Raw genomic sequence first — 19,437 nt, 5'->3', positions numbered from 1 at the left:
ATCTTTGTGATAAATGATCCTCCCCTTCTGCTTCTTCTTCTTTTTGCGTTTTGGTAGTTCCGTTTATGGAAGAGATGGGGACTGCTCTGACTGTCCATTTAATTCTTAAATTCTTTTGTCAGGGTAACTGGCTTCCCTTGCATTCAAGGGGGGAAAGAGAAGATGAGATACGATGCAATGTAGTAATGTGATTGGCAGCTCTCATATTCACATGTGCTTCCTGGGTCTCCGAGTCAAGCAGGCTGCCCCTTCCCTTTCCTGACGCTCCTCAGGTTTCTCTTAGATTCGGCAACATTCTGAGCCCGCGAAATGATCAGCGTTGGTGGCCCCTGCGGCTACAGAGAGGTGTCAAGCCATCCGGAGGTCATCTTTTCCACTTAAGTTAGTAACAGCAGTCCAAGCCCCGTGTCCCACCCAGAGATCAGCACGAAACCACGCCGCACCCCACCCACTTCCGATTTAGGCGAAACAATACAGAAGACGTCACGCGCCCGAGCACAGAACCTTCCCGCTTTAAGCCCACCACCGGGCGCATGCGCAAAGCGGGCGATGCCCGTGGGCCACCGAGCGATCCTGGGTATCTGCACAGTGGCCACAGTCCCCAAAGGGCTTTCCTTCCTCGTGGCCTGTGGCGATCCCCGGCGGTGGCTATCTACGGTTACATCCCGAAGAGAAACTAGGGAAACAAACACAGCGTCCCCAGCGTGTTTCCGTTTCATACCACCCACTTCCGGTTCGTCAGCCGGTTCCGGTCCCGCCCTTCACTTCCGGTCGCCTTTGGTTCTTTGGTGGACGGTGTCAGCGTCCTCTGCAGCAGGGTCCGCCGCGCTCCAGGTGAGGGGATCGGGCTCCCCGCGCACGCAGCGGTGTCGCCGCAGTGGCGGCCGAGGACGTGGCTCTGCAGCCTGCGCCGTGCGTTCTGCACCGCGGTAGGCCATGACGGGCCGGGGGCCGCGGCTGTCCGAGTCCGACACCCAGGTGCCTGGTCCCGGACCCGCGGGTGGCGGTGGCTACCGCCTTCGCATGCGGCCTTCTCGAGCCCCAATAGATTTTGCGTCCCCAGATCAATTTCCTGCCCCTTCTGGGGTTTGTCCAACCCTCCCCGCCCTCCTTGTTGAAAGCACCCAGCCCCCTGGGTTCTGGAGTCTCCCCTGCCTTCTGATGATGTCCCACACCGCGCACCTCACGCTGCTCCCTCCGCTGCACCTTTCTGGAGGTGCTACTGAAGCGTCGTCCTGGCCCGGAATTGACAGCACTTCAGTTACCGCCTGCTGGGCTGGTTGTAAAGTTATTCCCTTCCCGTTGGTTCCCAGAGTGTTACTTTTGTTCCTGTGCTTTGAGATAACCATGTTTTGAGTTGTGCAGTCTTCGGCAAGTTATTAAGCTTATTCTTTTTTTTTTTTCCTTCCTGTTTTTGGTCTCTACAATGAAGACAATAGTTGTTAATTCAAGATTGTGAAGAATAAATGGGATACTCCAATTAAATTGTTCAGTATGTCATATTCTCAACCACACCATTTGTATTGCTTTTCTAGTGTAGAAAGCGCTTCCGCAGATATTATCTTCTACCTTAACTCTGTTCTTGTCTAGTAAATATTAGTCGCTTCATTTTGTACTTGATAAAACTGAAGACCAGAGTTGGAATTGTCTAGACAAAGTCAATATAGTGTATTAGGTAAAAACAAACAAACAAACAAACAAACAACAACAACAAAAAAAAACCTCGGAGCTAAACAGCTGTTTCTTTAGGTATCCTTTAAAGGTGTGTTCTTTGCTTGCTTAGGTTTGATTGCCCCCTCCCTCAGCCATTTTTCAGTTTATAAGTCTTATGGGGCTCTAAAATGATTCAAAATATTAGAAAGGTTAAGTGTGAAAGCATTAAAAAGAAGCCTTAAAGATTTATGCATTTAAAAATCTTTATAGTATTTGGTTATGTTTGCTCCTTTAGGGCAATTGCCAACTTGAAATTCCCACTGTGGCAAAGGTGTTTCACAATGTTTGTATGCTGCTTTATGAAGTACACAGAACCTATACCATCTGGCACATTTTCTTTTTTAAGACTGAGAACATTGCAGAGCCTAGAGCAGTGTGTCTCAGATTTTGAGCATGCATCGCAGTGATGGAATGAGGATGGTTAAAACACAAGTTGCTAGGTCTCTTCCCTCCACCTTTGATTGCATTTCCAACAAGTTACAGTGAGCTGAATCCTGTTAGTTGGTTTGGGGACTGCACTTAGAACCTCTAGAGAACTTCTAGATTGCAAGAGAAATGACTTGTCCAAGGTGCTGGAATTTGGGCAGCTCACTCCAAACTCTGTTCTGTCTACCACAATATTAGTATGGATGCCTTCTGAACTCTGTAAATATCATGTTTATTTTCATTTCTGACAGGAAAATAATACTTAAACTCTATTGCAGCTGAACTCAAAAGGCCAACTTTTTTTTTATTGAAGATTATACAATTTATTAGAGCAAGTTCTAAAGTAAACATGTTATTCCAAATTAACACACTTGCTTTAAATTTTCAGGAGAACAGATTATAAACATAAGAGAGCAAGTATAAATATGAATATAAATGTGAAACATTTATATAAGGGAATACATGAATTCTCTTCATATTTAAATGAGTAAATATAAACATGAATTTCTGACATTCTTGCTTACTAAGAGCATGTTAATAGAAAATATTCTTTCCAAATTGTTTTTGTATATTGATGCTTACAATTTATCTTCTCTCATAGTTGGTTGTAATAATTCCATGAATAGTGCAATCAAATGTTTGATCAAATGAGTGAAAACATTTGGAAATGACTTCTTTGAGATTAGAAAAGGTCAGAACTGTGGGAGGAAAAACGTTATAAGAAGTAGAAAGTTTTATGGGGGAAGAGAGCTACATGTGATAGTTGATTAGAGTAGCAGCTGCAATATAAAATTGTGTGCTTTGATCTGTGCCTATGCGTTTTGTATTTACTGGACTTTGATGCTTTAACTCCTGTAGGTCCAGTTCAAGAGAGGAGGCTATGGTTCAGGGGATGCAGTGTACATGAGATTTACTCACTAGGCCTATTCTTTTCCCAGCTATGTGCCCAGTTATGAGCACATTACATAACTCTGTTTCTAAATTCTTTAATTGTAAAAGAGGGAACATTTACCAAGCAATTGTGTTAAATGAGATTGTCTGTGTAAAACTGACCAATTTATAATATATGAAACAAATAATGGCTTCTTATTTATTTGGCACAGTGCCTAGAATATAGTAAGCTTTCAGTTTTAAATTTATTTAACCAACAGTTAAGTAGTGCTTACCATGTGCTAGGTGCTGTGCGACTTATAAATATCAAGTAATTTAATTCTCATCAGAACCCTAAGAAATAGATAGTATTCTCATTCCTATTTTACAGATGAGGAAATCTTGGCATGAAAAATCAAGTTAATTTCCCAGAATCAAATACTAGCCAGGTAGCACTGCTTCTAGCAATTGCACTACACTACTTCTTAAATATTAAATGAACATGATGAGTTGTAACATAAACCTGATGAGATAGAGCAGGAGGGATAGCTAGCTCCTTATTGTACCTTTCCAGGTGAGCAACAGAGAGAATCTCATAAAGTAGCAGGAAGCAGTAACTCTTAGCTAAATTTGTGAGAGTGGGGTCATGGTAACTTTGAGGCCTAGTAACTTTTGTTACTAGGTGTTCTGGAAGCACTTCTGTAAGGCAAAGTATTTGTTGCTCTGTTGTCAATTTGTAAAATAGAACTCAAAACTTTACACACTTATAGGACTTAAAGTTACAGTCTTGTCCTTGATATATCAATTCTAACCAATTCATTTGTACGTGCCTTCTTTTCTAGCTACTTTTTCCCAAAGGAAAGCTCGCTGCCTCATATGCTTCAAGAATGGCTCTCCCTATCATTGTAAAATGGGGTGGACAGGAATATTCAGTGACCACACTTTCAGAAGATGATACTGTGCTAGATCTCAAACAGTTTCTCAAGACCCTTACAGGAGTGCTGCCAGAACGCCAAAAGTTACTTGGACTCAAAGTTAAAGGTAAATCTCTCTCCACAGTTTTTGCATTGATATTTATGAATTTTATATTTGCTATTATCTGTTGTTTTCTTTAATAAGACTTTCCTTATTAACATTTCTTTCATAGGGATATTCCTAAAATTGTTTTTAGTAGTAAAAGTAGAATATTAAAGGTTACTTTAAAATATTACCAGTATGAAGACTGCTATTGATTCCTCTTAACATAAATTGGTGTTTACTGCTTAAAACTTTGACACAGAAGTCACAGATGAAATTGTTCTCTTCTGACATGTGAGCTTTAGCACAATATTCTCATTATAGCTTAGGCCTTTAACTCTACCCAAATTATCTTTTCTGTTCTAAAGGTAAAGATGATATTTAAAATTTATAGGACTGTACTTAAAAGGGACTCCTAAGTTTTTGCATTTGTCAAATTATTGAAGGGCAAGTTTGGAGCAGCAATATATCTACAGTTTTTTCTTAAGTGTCAGTTTTCAAGGCTTCCTGGAAAAGCATTTTCTTCATCCGAAACAATAAAATAAAACATAAGTTTATTTTTTGGTTAATTGAATAAAAAGGTGTTCTAAAATGGAATATGGAAAAACGATCCTTGTAATAGTTGTGAGTTCTTAGTATCTTAGATTGGACTAATTCAGCAGTAACAATTTGTTAGCAAAAGAAAAAAAAAAAAACCCTGAACTGCTGTGGCATCTGTACCAAACCTTTTGATGTTAGGGTTTGTGTAATGGAATAGTGAAACCAGCACCTGAACTTTAGTGAGAAAACAGTCATTTGCTTGTATTGTAGGCAAACCTGCAGAAAATGATGTTAAGCTTGGAGCTCTCAAACTGAAACCAAATACTAAAATCATGATGATGGGAACTCGTGAGGAGAGCTTGGTAAATGTTTACTTTTGTTACCATTTGTCCTTTGAAGATATTTTGATTTATACACTTACACTGTTGTGTTTTAATTGTGGTAAAATTGTCAGTGTATTAGTGAAAAGTAAAAGTTGCACAGTGACTGTTGTATTAATTCAGCATAAGATAAATACTGGGGAACTTTTTAGTATATAGTTAGTTGTAAGTATAATAGTAGCCCAAATGTCCAAACTTAACATAATAAATCTTCCCAGGGGACATATATAACAAATTATTAATTGTGTACTTGAAAGACTCTTGAACTTAAATTGTACTTCATTTGATTTTTGTGCTTTGTGTATATTTGTTTTAGTAAACAAAACTTTTTTCTATCTTAATAGGAAGATGTCTTAGGTCCACCCCCTGACAATGATGATGTTGTCAATGACTTTGATATTGAAGATGAAGTCGTTGAAGTAGAAAATAGGTAAGTGCTCTCTACTTTAGAGGAAATCTTGGTCGTGGGAGCAAAAGTGAGTGTTTCATCAGATTTTATTTTTTTCCGTTAGGGAAGAAAACCTACTGAAAATTTCTCGCAGAGTGAAAGAATACAAAGTGGAAATATTAAATCCTCCCAGAGAAGGAAAAAAGCTTTTGGTACTAGATGTTGATTATACGTTATTTGGTAAGTCAATTAATAAGACTTCATTTTCTGTTATCCACAACAACTATTTTTTCTTTTTTTTTTTTTTTTTTCTAGCAACTCAGGGTTCACATGAAGTATTTGGCAGCTTTTCTTATTACAAAAGTATATCGTTCATTGTAGGAATACAAATAAGGGAGAAAAGAAGTCATCTATAATTTAAAGACCAAAAGATGACCACTCTTAATATTTTGATTGTATCTTCTAGTGTGTTTGTATGTATCTCCTTTTTTTTTCTTTACTCAGTGATAGATTGTGCATCATCTCAGTCATTTAATATCATTTGTTGTTATTAAATATAATTATTTATATATTTTGGCTACATAATATTCTAGTTTGTAGATACATCATAATTTGACTGAGTCATTTCTGATTGGCTAACACTTAAGTTCTTATGAGGAAATTTAAAGTCACTTTTGGCATTTTATCCCTTGTTTTCTGTTTAATTACAGTCGAGCTGTTTAATATTTAGTCAATGAAAAAAAGATGTTCATTTCATCCTCTTAAATTAACAAAAAGTAGTTAACTCCTGATATTAGAATATGTTTACTTTTAATTCTAAGCTTTGTCATAACTTATTAAAGACTTAATAAGTTAGTTAGTCCTGTCAATCTGGTGGAATATGATTTTTATCTTGCAAGGTGGTAATTAAATGGGAGTATAAGTGGTCCTAGCTTATTTTTCATTTTCACAAATATCTAAACTTTTTAGACTAGACGAGAAAAAATGGACAATTTATAAGTCTGAATTCTTAGTTTTGCACATTGAGCAAAATTAACCAATTAAAATGGTAGCACAAGTATACTAATTTTGTGCTTTGAAAGATATCCCTTTGTCAAATCTTTTTCAGTTTAAAGTAGTTTGCAGTTGAATGTTTGTTACATTTCATAATAGATAACATTTCATAATAATTTCATTGCTATTAGGTGTTTGTCCATGATAATAACCTAACATCTATTATCAACTTTCTTTTAGACCATAGGTCTTGTGCAGAGACTGGTGTAGAATTAATGAGGCCATATCTTCATGAATTTCTAACATCTGCATATGAAGATTATGACATTGTTATTTGGTGTAAGCAATATTTTTTTTTGTTTAGATTATTTCAGTTGAAATAAGGTTGTTTATATCATTCTTTATAAAGTATGAACTTGCAAGACTTGAGTTTAAATATGGAATTGTTTTCATTTGTTTTTTTAGCAAATTTCTGAAATGAAGTATGTTTTACTTTTTTACAACATGCTATTAACTTGTACATACATTTGTCACATAATGTTGAGTTTAGTACCAGACAAGAGTACAACATAATGACAGAGAAAAAGGGACCTTATGAAAGATCTCAGTTTGATTAGAAATTTTTATTTGATTTGTCCAGTGGAATTCTGGATGTTTCAAGGTATTTTTGCTTTCTTTCTTCCTCACTCCAGGTTAGAAACACATAGAGAAAGATATGTTTAAAAAAAAAAAAAAGAAAAGAAAACAAAAGAAAAAAACTCACTAATGTAATTCTATAGAAATAAAGAGGGTCAAAAAAAATTAAGGAAAAATTAGTGTATGAACTGAAGCAGTTTTACTCAAAATGTGGTATTTGGACCATTCCAAAACCTCTGAGAAGATAATGATTTTCTCTAAAAAATCTTCTATATTTGTGAAAGCCCTATTAGTTCAGTTGACTTTTCTTTCTTAGCAAGACTTTCTTGAAAAATGAAGCAGTGTTTTAGTTTATGCCTCATTTCTCTACAAATATTTAACATCACTTCTTGGCAACGTCACAAGCAGAGAAGAGTTATTCTGATTGTGCATTACAGAAATTACATTACAGCTTCACCATTTGGTTATACTAGGTATTTGATGAGAAGCAAGATAGTTGTTTTAATCTATAAATTTCCTTTCTACTTTCTTTATAATCAGCATATTTCCATTTTCAGTGATAAGTTTATAGCTGTTAAGATGAGAAAAATTGTTAAAATAAGATAATTTTTAGGTTATTTTTGTAAATCATTATATTTTGTGATAGTATGTTGAAAAGAATGAGTTACTTTGGAGCTAAAATAGACTAGAGTTTTAATTCTGGTTCTGTCCTTGTTGTGTGACACTAGACAGACAGGTCAGTTAATCTCTCTGAGCCCTACTTTCCTCAGCTAAGAAATGAAGATCACCAAATCTGTTTTATGAGTTAGTTATAAGAATAGAAATACCAGTATAGCAAGTGGCACCATGTCTGACATGTATGATAGTTACTTAATGATGAGAAACTATTTTTATTAGCTTTTAGTCTCTTTGTTTTCATCTGAGAATCACAGACACAAAGTAGGTACTGAAGTGAAAAATTTTTTTCCCTGTCTTATGACTGTTGTCATTATAGATCCAAAAGTCTAAAATTTTAGTTCAACTGACCATTTTTGCAAGTAAGAGGATTCTTTTGCTTTTTCATGTGTATATGCTGAAGATTTTTACTTTGGGAACTCAAGTTTCTTCTTTTCCTTTAAAATATACACACACACACACACACTTTAAACCGCTTTTTCCTCTTTTATTGGTAATACCTGTACAATTTTGTTCAATAACTTGGGGTTAGTAGGCACATAAAGATAAGGATTGAATTTTAATGTTAATGATCCTAAAACTTTTTGTGAATATCTGACAGTGAGTGATTGTATAACACAGGTGCATTTTATGAATGTGTTTCTTTATTACAAGGTGCTGGACTCAATGAGAGTTAAATTTGCTGAGTCTGGCAAAATGCAGGATGTAGCTAGTATTCAACATAGACTTTTGATTCACAATATTTATATGCTTATATTGACATTTCAGATATATACCTTTGTATGGCCTGGAATTAGGAACATGGAAGAAAATTGACATTCAGCATCCCACATTTAAATTTTGGAACTGATACAGCATGGTTCCATGACTTTTTTTTTTTTTAAAGAGAGTTTGGAATTTGATTTATCAGTTTTCTAGGGTCAGAGTTCTTTTGAGCCTGGATTACCTGTATTTTTTATATAAAACTTGTTTAAATTTCATTCTGTCTTGAAGACATACTAAAATGTTTTATATATATATATAATTTTTTTTTTTTTTTTTAAATTGGTACTGGGGATTAGAGCTCGGGTCTTTTACTACAGAGCTGCATCCCCACCCCTTTTATTTTTAGTTTGGGACTGGGTCTCATTAAGTTGCTGAGGCTGGCCTTGAACTTGTGTTCCTCCCACCTTAGCCTCCCGAGTCACCAGAACTATAAGGATGCACCACCACACCTGTCTTTTTATAAATATTTAAAAAAAATAATAAATATGCGAGGGACTTACTTGTGATGCCTTTTGAACTTTTAATCTTGCTTAGAAGACTTATTTATACAGAAGACTTTTTTTAAAAAAATGAAATTCATACTTTTTCATTTGTATTGTATTATTCCTCATGTTTTAGCTGCAACAAATATGAAGTGGATTGAAGCTAAAATGAAAGTAAGTATTAGAAACAAGCTATTCAGAAATGTTTTGAAGTTGCATCTGTAAAAAGTTCTGTAGTAGCAGGGGCAGAAGTGTGTTGAAAGTCCGTTCAATGCGGATTATACTGAATGTTGGAATCATTTTCAAGAAAAAGTACAGCTAAGCTTCCCCTTGTTTTTCTCCCCCACTTTATAATAAGGCTTTGTTTTTCGTTTGCTCTTAAAGCAGTGATGCACTTTAAAATGGTTAGTGAAGCAGTAATCTGTTTCTAGTTTATTTTTCTTTGAACTACTGTCTGTTGACTTGGCTAAGTGAAAGTAAGAGACTTGGTCATTTAGCAAGATCTGGCCAGTGATGTAAAAGTTGGCATTATGGGAAATTGCGGCTGGAATATTCAGAAACCCGGATATTTTCCTCATTATTATGTTTTACCTAACAGATATTTGTGTTTATAGGAGCTGGGCGTGAGCACAAATGCAAATTACAAGATTACCTTCATGTTGGACAGTGCTGCTATGATAACAGTGCATACTCCAAGAAGAGGATTAATAGACGTAAGAACTTATTTATTTTACTTCTATTTAAAGATGTGTTTATTTTCTAGTGTACTTTTTGTGTTTATACTGATGGAGGAAGCCACAGGATGAGTTTAGAAACTCATCTGAGTGGATGAGACAGTGGCAGTTGAATTTCAACATAGGAGAATGTATTTAAGGTTAAAACATTTTAATTTTAGTGCTACAGCTAAGGATCTTGAAGCACAACTGTCACTAAAGGAATTGTGATCAAAGATAATTGTCTATGATGATGTCAGCAGCATTACCAGGCGAAGTAGGTAAGAGAAATACTGAATATCATCAAGGAAGATTTAGAAACAAAACAAAATTTACTCACCCTGCCTTATATGAATCTGGTACTAATAACAGGTGCATCATGATACATACATGTACTTTGGTTGAAGTACATGTAGCCCTAGAGAATACCAACGGGTGCCATCAGGAAAAAGATTTGGCTGAAAAGATTAGGGGTGTTCACTGTGTTTACTTAAGTAAACATAGTATTGAGTACCAGCTATCTACAAAGCCCTGTAATAGGCCTTGGGAATAAAGAGATGAATGAGATGTAGTCCAGACCTTTTGAAAGCACACAAGTTGGTAGGAATTTGTAGAGAACTTAGAATACTAGGAAAACCTGAGGCGAGATTAAAATTTAAAATTGTTAAAGTCATAAATGCAATGAATGGTTTAAGTGCATGGGGATTTTTTCAGTAGAAGAGTTACTCAGCTCAGGAGAAAAACTACTAAAGTAACGTAGTACATTTCCAAAATCCAAATGTTTGAAAGAAGTTTGGAAATAGTAAATATAGTAGTGTTATAATGGTGAAAAATTAAATAAAAAATAATCCTTAATATGCAGGAATAAGAAAGAAATTAGTTATATATTTTTATTCATATGATGGCATGCAACTGATCATCTGGTGTAGTAGGGTATTTAATGATTTAAAAATTTTATGATACATTAAAGTAAAAGTTTCTAGAGAGCAGTGTTTGTGATCTGCTAGGAAATAGCCCTTAACTTTTGTATGTTTTTTAACAAAGGATCTGTGTTCTGTATCTGCTGTTGATATAGAAGTCTGAAGATAAATAGGTCAGAATATTTAGTTGCTATCCTCAATATTGACCAGATTATATGTGATTTAAAATTTTTCTTTGTGCTTTTTCTCTATATTCAAATTTTTTTGTGATCAGCATTATTACTTTTCTAATTGAGAACAAAAATATTCCTGTGGAACCATTTTAATACTATCTCACCTAAGCTTTCCTGGTGTCCTAAATTCTCCCCAATCCCTATTAGTTTTGTGGGTTAATAGTCAAATGACAGCCTCTTGGTGTTATATGGGGAAAGACGATGTGGAATTTCTAACCCTAGGTGTCATAAAAAAAATTCATCCTTCTTGTCCCATTTCTTTACACTTTTGTTAGCTAAAAGTAAATCAAGAATCTGGCCTATTGTGTTAGTACCTGTATGTTTGTCTTCAAGTTTTTAGTAGTTTTATTTCAGTAGTAAACATAGAGTGAAAAAATTTCAGGTGAATAAAAAGAAAACATTTTTAAGTGACAACTTTTGTCATCATTTATTATCATTTAATCTAATAATACAATACCATAAATTACTGACTTTAGCAAAAAGTAATATTATGTCTTTAAAATTTTTTCTGAGTGGGTAATACATTCACATGATTGAAAAACAAAACTAAAGTACATAATGAATTCTTCCCACCTGGACCCCTTAGCCATTTATTCTCCTCACAGGCAGCATCGTTATTTCTTGTGTGATCTTATGCAAGTACCAAGAGATATGTCTATATAATGAATTGTCCTTTTGAAGTCATGATTTAAGAAATCTGAATTAAGAGTGAGAAATACAAATTATGGCTCTTTTGAAATTAAGCAATCAAGTGCACTAGTAATTGTGCACCTGTGTCATTGAATTAAAGCAAAACCAAGTTTTGTTTTGCAATAAAATATTAAAAGAGCCAGGTACATTTTCCTTCAATAAAGTGTCTCTAGTTTTGACAATAGACCCCACACAACTCTCAAGCTCTGGGAGGGCTTGTGTTAGCTCAGGAAATCATGTGAATGCTTAGTCATCTAAAGAATTATTTTCTATCCTTTAAAAATGAAATAACCTCTCCTTTTACCCACAATCTTTATAATAAAATTACATAAACTCTTAAAATGTGTTTCATTCAGTGAGATGAGAATGAACTTTTAAGAAATTTGAACTTGTTAGATAGCATTGTGTTTGAAGTGTGGCCTTTCATCAGCTCACAGAGTAAGCCATCTGATAGGATGAAAGGAACTCTAACCTTTTTCTGCAGGGCATTTGCAATAGCTCTGCTTTAAAAAAAAAGAAGAAGAAGTAGTGTTGATAAAATTTGAGTTAAATCTAAACTTTTATTCTAAGGTAAAGCCTCTTGGTGTTATATGGGGAAAGTTTTCCGAGTTTTACAGCAAAAAGAACACCATTATGTTTGATGACATAGGAAGAAATTTTCTAATGAACCCACAAAATGGACTAAAGGTAAGACATAATTTTACTTGCTGGATACTCATGTAATCTTGATTATGTGGCAAAATTTTAAGCACTGTTGAATTTCATAAATTTTAAGGAGTGCAGTCATGCACCGATTAATGCCATTTGAGTCAATGATGCACCAGGTTTATGCAGGTGATCCCCTAAGATTGGGATGGAGCTGAAAAAATCCTGTTGTCTGGTGCATTTATTGTACTTTATGTTTAGATACCCAAGTGCTTACCACTTTGTTACAGTTGCCCACAATGACAGTATAGTAACATGCTATACAGGTTCGTGGCCTTAGGAGCAGCACACTATATCACAGAGTGAAATTTCTGATGTGCTGAATAGCTAGCACTAGAGATGTTGTTTGTTTTATCCCCTTTTAAACTAAAACTAAGAAGGTTTTTGGAATACATATGTTAAGTACAAAACTTAGAATTTTAGATGTCAGAGCTAGACAGAACCACAGTCACTTACTTTCTTATTTTTAGAAATAGTCTTGAGTCTGAGAAAGTGCACAGTTTGCCCAATATCTTATATGTAACTGGTTAGACAGAATTTGGGCTGGCATGTAAGTGACTTGTTACTGGGTCAATGATAATCTTCAGTCACATGAAATCTGGTATAGATGAAGTAGTGACATTTTAATTCTGGCAGCAGTATAAAATTCATAAGAGAGAAATTTGAAAGTAAAACATTTCTGGTGTCCATGGTTGCTTGTGTGTTGGCTCAATATGAAAGTGGAAAAGCTATCTCTGTAGTGTGCAAATGGAGATTCCATTTTGAAGTAGAAATCTAAGCACTAAGTTATTTTTTATTTTCAATTCTGTACTTTTTCTGCCAGTTGGATTCTTGATAGTTTTAAAAGTCACAAAATAAAAACTTGCAGAAAGTACATTTTTGAAGCCTTTCTTATAGACTCTTGATTAGGTCTTTAGTGTATAGTAAGTATAGTTTAAGGTACAGAATGCTAATCTAAGTCATAAATTGCCACAAATACAAAGTTATTGATTTGGAAGGAGAGTGGTTATATTACTCTAAGGAAAGTGATTTGTGTTTGAAGCTATGGGAGAAGCACTTCCCAGGTAGAGGGAACAGAAAAGATATTTGATGGCTAATTTTCTGTGAAACAGACAGCTTTTACATGTTGAGGTGAGTTCATGATGTTTACAGAATTTTTGAGGAGACATTTAGCCTTTAAACAAAAAAATATGATCATTTCATGTGTGTTTGGAAGAAATTTTATTTTCCCAACCAACATTTGGACCCTACTCATCATCTGTTGGAGGGAGTGATGATGATATTCATTTCTAATTCTTCGTGTTATTTTATAGCAGGGTTTTTGAAAAATTGGGTAACTCGGATTCACTAAAGAAATCCTAAAATTATATGTGTCTTCACCCTCAAAAATTCTAATTCAGGACTGGGCTCAGTGGTACATACCTGTAATCCCAATCTCTGGAGGCTGAGGCGGGGGATCGCAAGTTTGTGGCCAACATCAGTAACTTAGTGAGAACCCTGTCTGACACTAAAAAATATAGAAGACAAAGGGGATAGCTCAGTGGTAAAATCCTCAGTATATAAAAAAATAAAATAAATCAGGAAATATTGGGTACGGTGGTGTATGCCTGTAATCCCAGTGGCTCAGGAGACTGAGGCAAACAAAAATAAAATATAAATAATCTTAAATTTCTTAAAACCTTTCTTTGATAGGAGACAACAAGATAATGATCATGTGTGTTACCTGTCCTACTAGTGAGCACTCAAATTAATTTTGAAAAATGGTACAGTGTGTAGTGATTATGCTAGAACAAGTAATCAGGTGACTGCTAGTTGTTTTTTTTTTTTTTTTTTTTTGGCCTTTATTTTAACTTGTCTGAAATAGAATTATTTGAATATTTAGTTTTTATTGTTGTTGTTTAATGGTGGTTAAGACCAAATGTTTGGAGGGGAAAAATAGCAAGGCCTTGGGTTAAAAATCTTATTTACTAGCCACTGTAGTACCCTGTATTTTGACTTTCATTTCTAAATTCCTCCCTGCTGTTTAAACTGGAATTCCTTTGTTGGTACATTGAGTATTAGTAGTTTGAGAGAAAACATTTGACCCTTGACTGTGGAGGTCTGCTTGCCTTTACATTCTTGAGGAGGTACATTCCTGTCTTCTCAGGATTGTAAAGAAAGTCACAGCATGCCTCTGTTTACTCCTGGCCCCAGGGCTGATGCAGAGAGCATCATCTGGATCTCCCACAGAGCTGGCTCAGGGCAGTCACTCTGTTATCCTTCACTGGTTCCCTCGAGGTGTCAGGGGAGCCCCCTGACAGCTGTAGCTGACCCTGACACCAGGCTGTTCCGATGCTAGCAGGACATCTGGGAAGATATTCTTTCTGTCCCTTTCAGGCATTTTTCTAGATTCAGCAGAAAATGATATAGCAAATATTTAGAACCTTCCCTATCCTTGATAGATATGGTAGTGGACTTCTGTGGGCTTATTTTTCTTGCTTCTCAAGTAAGTGGCAATAATTAAATGCTAGCTATTTTTTTTCAGTGTTACTATGTAAAATTAATAACTAGTGACAAAGTTAAATTTTCTCTGTTTCAGATTAAGGATACATAAGTACTTTGCTAAGTGTGATTTAGTCAGTCCTTAACCTGTGTGCTTTAGGAGTCTGAGTTTTGTTTGGTGTTATATAGGTTGGGTTTTTTTTTTTTTTTTTTTTTTCCCTCCTTCTTTTTTTGTGCTTGATGGAACCAAATTGCCTTGTTTGAGCTTGGCAGATGCTCTACTCACCACTGAGCTACATGCCCAAATCCTGGGTGATTTTTTTTTTTTTCTTTGAAGAGACATTTCACAACAGAAAAATTCAAATGTAAACAAAACTACATAGAAATATATGATTAATTCTCACTTGTGAATCATCTAGTTTAAATAACTTATAAATTTTTCAACAATTTTGTTTGTTCTATACACTGTCTTCTATCCCTTTAATATTTTGAAGCAAACCCAGACAGTATCATTTTATTTAAAATTAATTTAAAAATTTGAGAAGCTCTCTTGAGTTGTATAAAGATAATTTGAACTGATGCCTTTAAGAAAAGCAAAACTTGGAGCTGGAATTATAGCTCCAGTGGTAGAGCGCTTGCCCCTCACATGTGACACACTGTGTTCCATAGCACCACATAAAAATAAATAAAGTAAATATATTTAAAAAAAAAAAAGAAAAGCAAAACTCTTTATTGGGACTATCAGATCAAAAGTACATAAAATTTATAGTTAACAAATTGTTTTAAAAGATAAATCTTCAAACTTTTATCCAAGTCAAGGTATATAATATTTCTTACTTGGTTTGATCCCTATATCTGTCTGCTGACTTCTGTAATTTGAAGTAATGCTTTTTAAATGAATGACTTTTATAATAAAATATATCAACCTTAAATATTAGAAAATATCACTGTACTTTTATGGGAAATTTGTGCATTTAAAATGATTTTATAGAGAATGAAGAAGAAAAATGCTTATAAAATGTGACAGGTTGTATACATGTATGATGATAGCTTAGCTATATAAAAATCTCATAAAAATATTGAAATAAAAACTACCACTGTTAAAATTTATCTCACTCTCTACTTAGATCAGGCTTATTTGGGTTAACTTTTTTGTGAATGAAAATTAGTAAGAATCAACTAAAATGATGGAAGAGGAAAAGGTATAAGCTGTGCAGTTTGCAAAGTAGAGGAACCACCTCTGGATTGGGTCCAGGTGCGGTGCAGAAAGCTAGTGTTGTCAGGTTCAAGCTGAAGGGGTGTTAGATGGAATCGGTGGAAGAGCTTCTGGGTTGAACTGTAAACATTATACGTGACTTTCAATTGATCAAACTTAGGCTATTATAAAAGTAAGTTTTAGTACTGATGTCCTTTGTGATATTTTAGCCTCACTGACTATTTAAATGATAGAATGGTGTAAGGTTTTTTTCCCCTTATTACAATTGAAGTTTTGTTTGTTTCCTAATAGATAAGGCCTTTTATGAAAGCACACCTAAATCGAGATAAGGACAAAGAACTTCTAAAATTAACTCAGTACCTCAAGGAAATAGCAAAATTAGATGACTTTTTGGAGCTAAATCACAAATATTGGGAAAGGTAAGTGTTAATTGTATATTCATTTTCTCTTTACTCAAAAGAATGGAAAAAAATTGGTGATGCTAGAATACACATAGCTCTTAATTTTATTTAAAATGGGTGAGTTCTAAAAATATTTTCCAGTCCAGTGACATCCCCCCTATGAGTGTTTTTCCCTTTAGTTTTAACCTTTAACTTGCTTACAAAAATCACATCTCATAAGCTTTTTAGCATTTTTAGTAGAAAGGACTTGAAAGACTGGTACACGTTCATTATGCTGCCTATAAATTACCTTTGTGACATTAGGGTGGCTACTTGCCTATGAATCACATGGGAATTTAATACCTGGTCTTATACTGTAAAATAATGTAAGGATAAGATTCATTAAGAATTTTCCTGAAATGTGTTAAAAATTACAGATAACTTCAGTGTATGGAGAAAAATTAGAAAATTTTATCCCACTGAAAAAACAATTATTTATGATTTTCCTTTCCAAAGAAAACTAGTATTATGATCTGGGTGTGTAGTCTTCTAGTCTTTTTTATAGCACAGTCATATACACAAATTTAATATAGATTACATAGAAGATTAATTTAGAGTATACCAAGATTCTGAGGTGGGGGAAAAATTTCTGGAGGAATGAAAAGGATTGCTCTGTATGACAAATAATTTTTTTTTTTTTTTAATTTGACATGGTTCCAACAATATAGAAGCAAAAGAAACAATTCATGTAATTATGCTTTGGCTTTTCAAATTCCACTTTGGTCTTTTCAAATCACTTTGACACAGCATTCTATTGGAGTCTCATGATCCTATCAGAAAGATTAAGCAGGCATTTTTATCCCCATCTTCAGATTGTAGGTGTTGTAGCTGAGTCACGGAGATCAGCACACTGCACAAAGTGAGCATGGGCATCCAAACTCCTCAGGTTTCTGGATCTTAAGGCCCTCTCCCCCAACACCTCCCTTCCTGTTCACTATAGTAGGTCATAAATGTGAGAAATAATAATATAAAAATTTAAATTACTGGTAGATTCCTATTAAATAATATAAGAAAAAGTTGTTTTCTTAGTAAATTAACATCTTTGCATCTTTTACAAATTCTTTTTTTGTGGAGCGGGGCAGGATACTGGGAATTGAACTCAGGGGCACTTGATCACTTAGCCATGTCCCCTGCCCTATTTTGTATTTTATTCAGAGACAGGTTCTCATTGAGTTGCTTACAGCTTTGCTTTTGCTGAGGTTGGCTCAGGACTCAAGATTCTCCTTCTTCAGCCTCCTGAGCTGCTGGGATTACATGCATGTGCCACTGCACCTGGCTTTTTTACAAACTTTTGATCAGAGTCCTGTAGCATTTTGGCCCACTCTCTTGATACAAGAAAAACAAGATCTTAAAATGGGCTTTGATTTAGAAATTACAGTACTAGTTAATATTGGCTTTCATGATGGAAAGCAGGCAACATGGATTGATAGGTCCTGAATGCACCTATCAAAGCAATACCTTGTTTTGAACCTGGCACTTTCTAGCTGTATGAATTTGGACAAGTTGCTTATCTTCTGTGTGCCTTTAAAAGGGGAATAGATTCTATCAGAAACTCCTCATGAAGCTCTCATGCGGTCTAACATTAATATATGTGCTTTCAGCAATGCTTAGCCCATAGATAATTAACAGTTGTTATTGAATATTTACAGGTAATACTTTGAAAGGCTTTGTCATTAAGTCAAAACTCTTTGGGGAAGAGAGATTATTTCCATGAATTTAGCTTTGAAATGTTTATTTCTTGCAGGTATCTCTCAAAGAAGCAAGGACAGTAGTTACAAGTTATACTGGCAGTTATTGAAGATACTTGAGATCCATGAACTTTTTGCTTTTATGCTAGAAATCATTATGATAGTGCTGGACACTGAAGCAAATACCAGACTGCTTATCCTTTGGTCTTCCAGTTTTTTGTAAATTTAATTTTATATTTTTTGAAGATCATAGCAATAGGCTAAAAAAATTCTTTCTCCCCTCATATGAATATGCTGTTACTCTTGAAAAATATTTTCTCCAGCATTGATTACTGAGATGTTTTCCACCAAAAAAAGGGAAAAAAGGAAGACAAAGACAAGTGGAGAAAAACTTACTCAACAGTGTCATTTTGTGATTTTGGAAACAGGTTATGTCTTGTGTTTTAACTTCATTTTGTTATCGATTGCCTAAATCTAAGGCCAGACCCATCTTGAAACTAGGGCTTTTCCCTTAATGACCAAAAAATAAAAATAGAACCTAGTTTGTTATGATTAAAATTACCAGGAATTTTTATTCTTTTGTCACAAAATTTTTCTTCTGCATTTCACTAATTACAGCTCTAAATTCTGAGCTGTCTCACTTTGGCCTGTGTGTGTGTCAGTGTTCTTTAAGTAAAACTGGAGAACATCAGTTGTGATACAGACATGTCCTCGTATGAGAAATAGAAAACGTAAGACTGAATAATAAAATTAAGGGGCAAGAGTGTTTCTTTTTGTGGCTAAGTAGGAGCACTTGTGCCTGAACCATTGTCATAAAAGCAGTTTAAGGCAATAAACTTTAAAATGGGATATATTACCCACCAATTAGCTCTAAAAAGCATGAACAAAATGTTTTTGTTCTGTTCCAGCTCTATCTTGTCTAAGTGCTAACACTGTGTTTCAGTGAAAATATCTAGCCATAAGATTAAAAAATATATCATTTGCAATGCTTAAGCCTGCAGATATGTAATGTGACCACTGTTTCGTGTTGACAGTATTGCTTTAATACAGTTCTTGTATTTGGAAGGAATTGATCCTTTTAAATAAACATGGTGTATATTGTTCTTATGGGACTATTTCAGTGGTATAAATAATAAATATCTTTTCTTAAAACATTGGTCATCTGTTCTATATTATTTTACCTCTTTGTTGAATCACAAAACAAATTTTGGGTTCAGCCAAGGACTTATTAAAAAATCAAGTGTGTATGGTATTAAAGGAGTGTATATCACTATGCAGTCAGAGTTGGTTTTAATAGCTACTTATATATGTTAGTTCACTTAATTCTGAGGTTATTGTAAGGATATATAGTGCAGAAGAATTTGAGAGCTTGTAACTAACAAAATGATTCAATTAAAGTAAGTTCTTAATTATGAGGCTAAATTTAAATATTTGAGTGTAAAATAGAATATTTTAGAGTATTTGTT

At 34.6% G+C, this 19,437-nt stretch overlaps 1 protein-coding gene across 1 annotated transcript; it reads left to right on the top strand.

Annotated features, from left to right (window-relative positions):
• The first annotated feature begins 758 nt into the window (after positions 1–758).
• Positions 759–19,125, top strand: Ublcp1 (ubiquitin like domain containing CTD phosphatase 1). Its single transcript, XM_076855716.1, has 11 exons — positions 759–834; positions 3,852–4,050; positions 4,837–4,928; positions 5,291–5,376; positions 5,459–5,574; positions 6,568–6,666; positions 9,022–9,059; positions 9,500–9,598; positions 12,012–12,128; positions 16,135–16,262; positions 18,028–19,125. Exons 2-11 carry the CDS (start codon positions 3,897–3,899, stop codon positions 18,053–18,055), a joined length of 957 nt encoding a protein of 318 aa, XP_076711831.1. The 5' UTR covers positions 759–834; positions 3,852–3,896; the 3' UTR covers positions 18,056–19,125.
• Positions 19,126–19,437: the final 312 nt, after the last annotated feature.

The sequence above is a fragment of the Callospermophilus lateralis genome, chromosome 5, assembly GCF_048772815.1.
Source record: "Callospermophilus lateralis isolate mCalLat2 chromosome 5, mCalLat2.hap1, whole genome shotgun sequence".
Taxonomy (NCBI): domain Eukaryota; kingdom Metazoa; phylum Chordata; class Mammalia; order Rodentia; family Sciuridae; genus Callospermophilus; species Callospermophilus lateralis.
The sequence above is the reverse complement of the archived record's forward strand: the minus strand, read 5'-3'. Positions and strand labels throughout refer to the sequence as shown.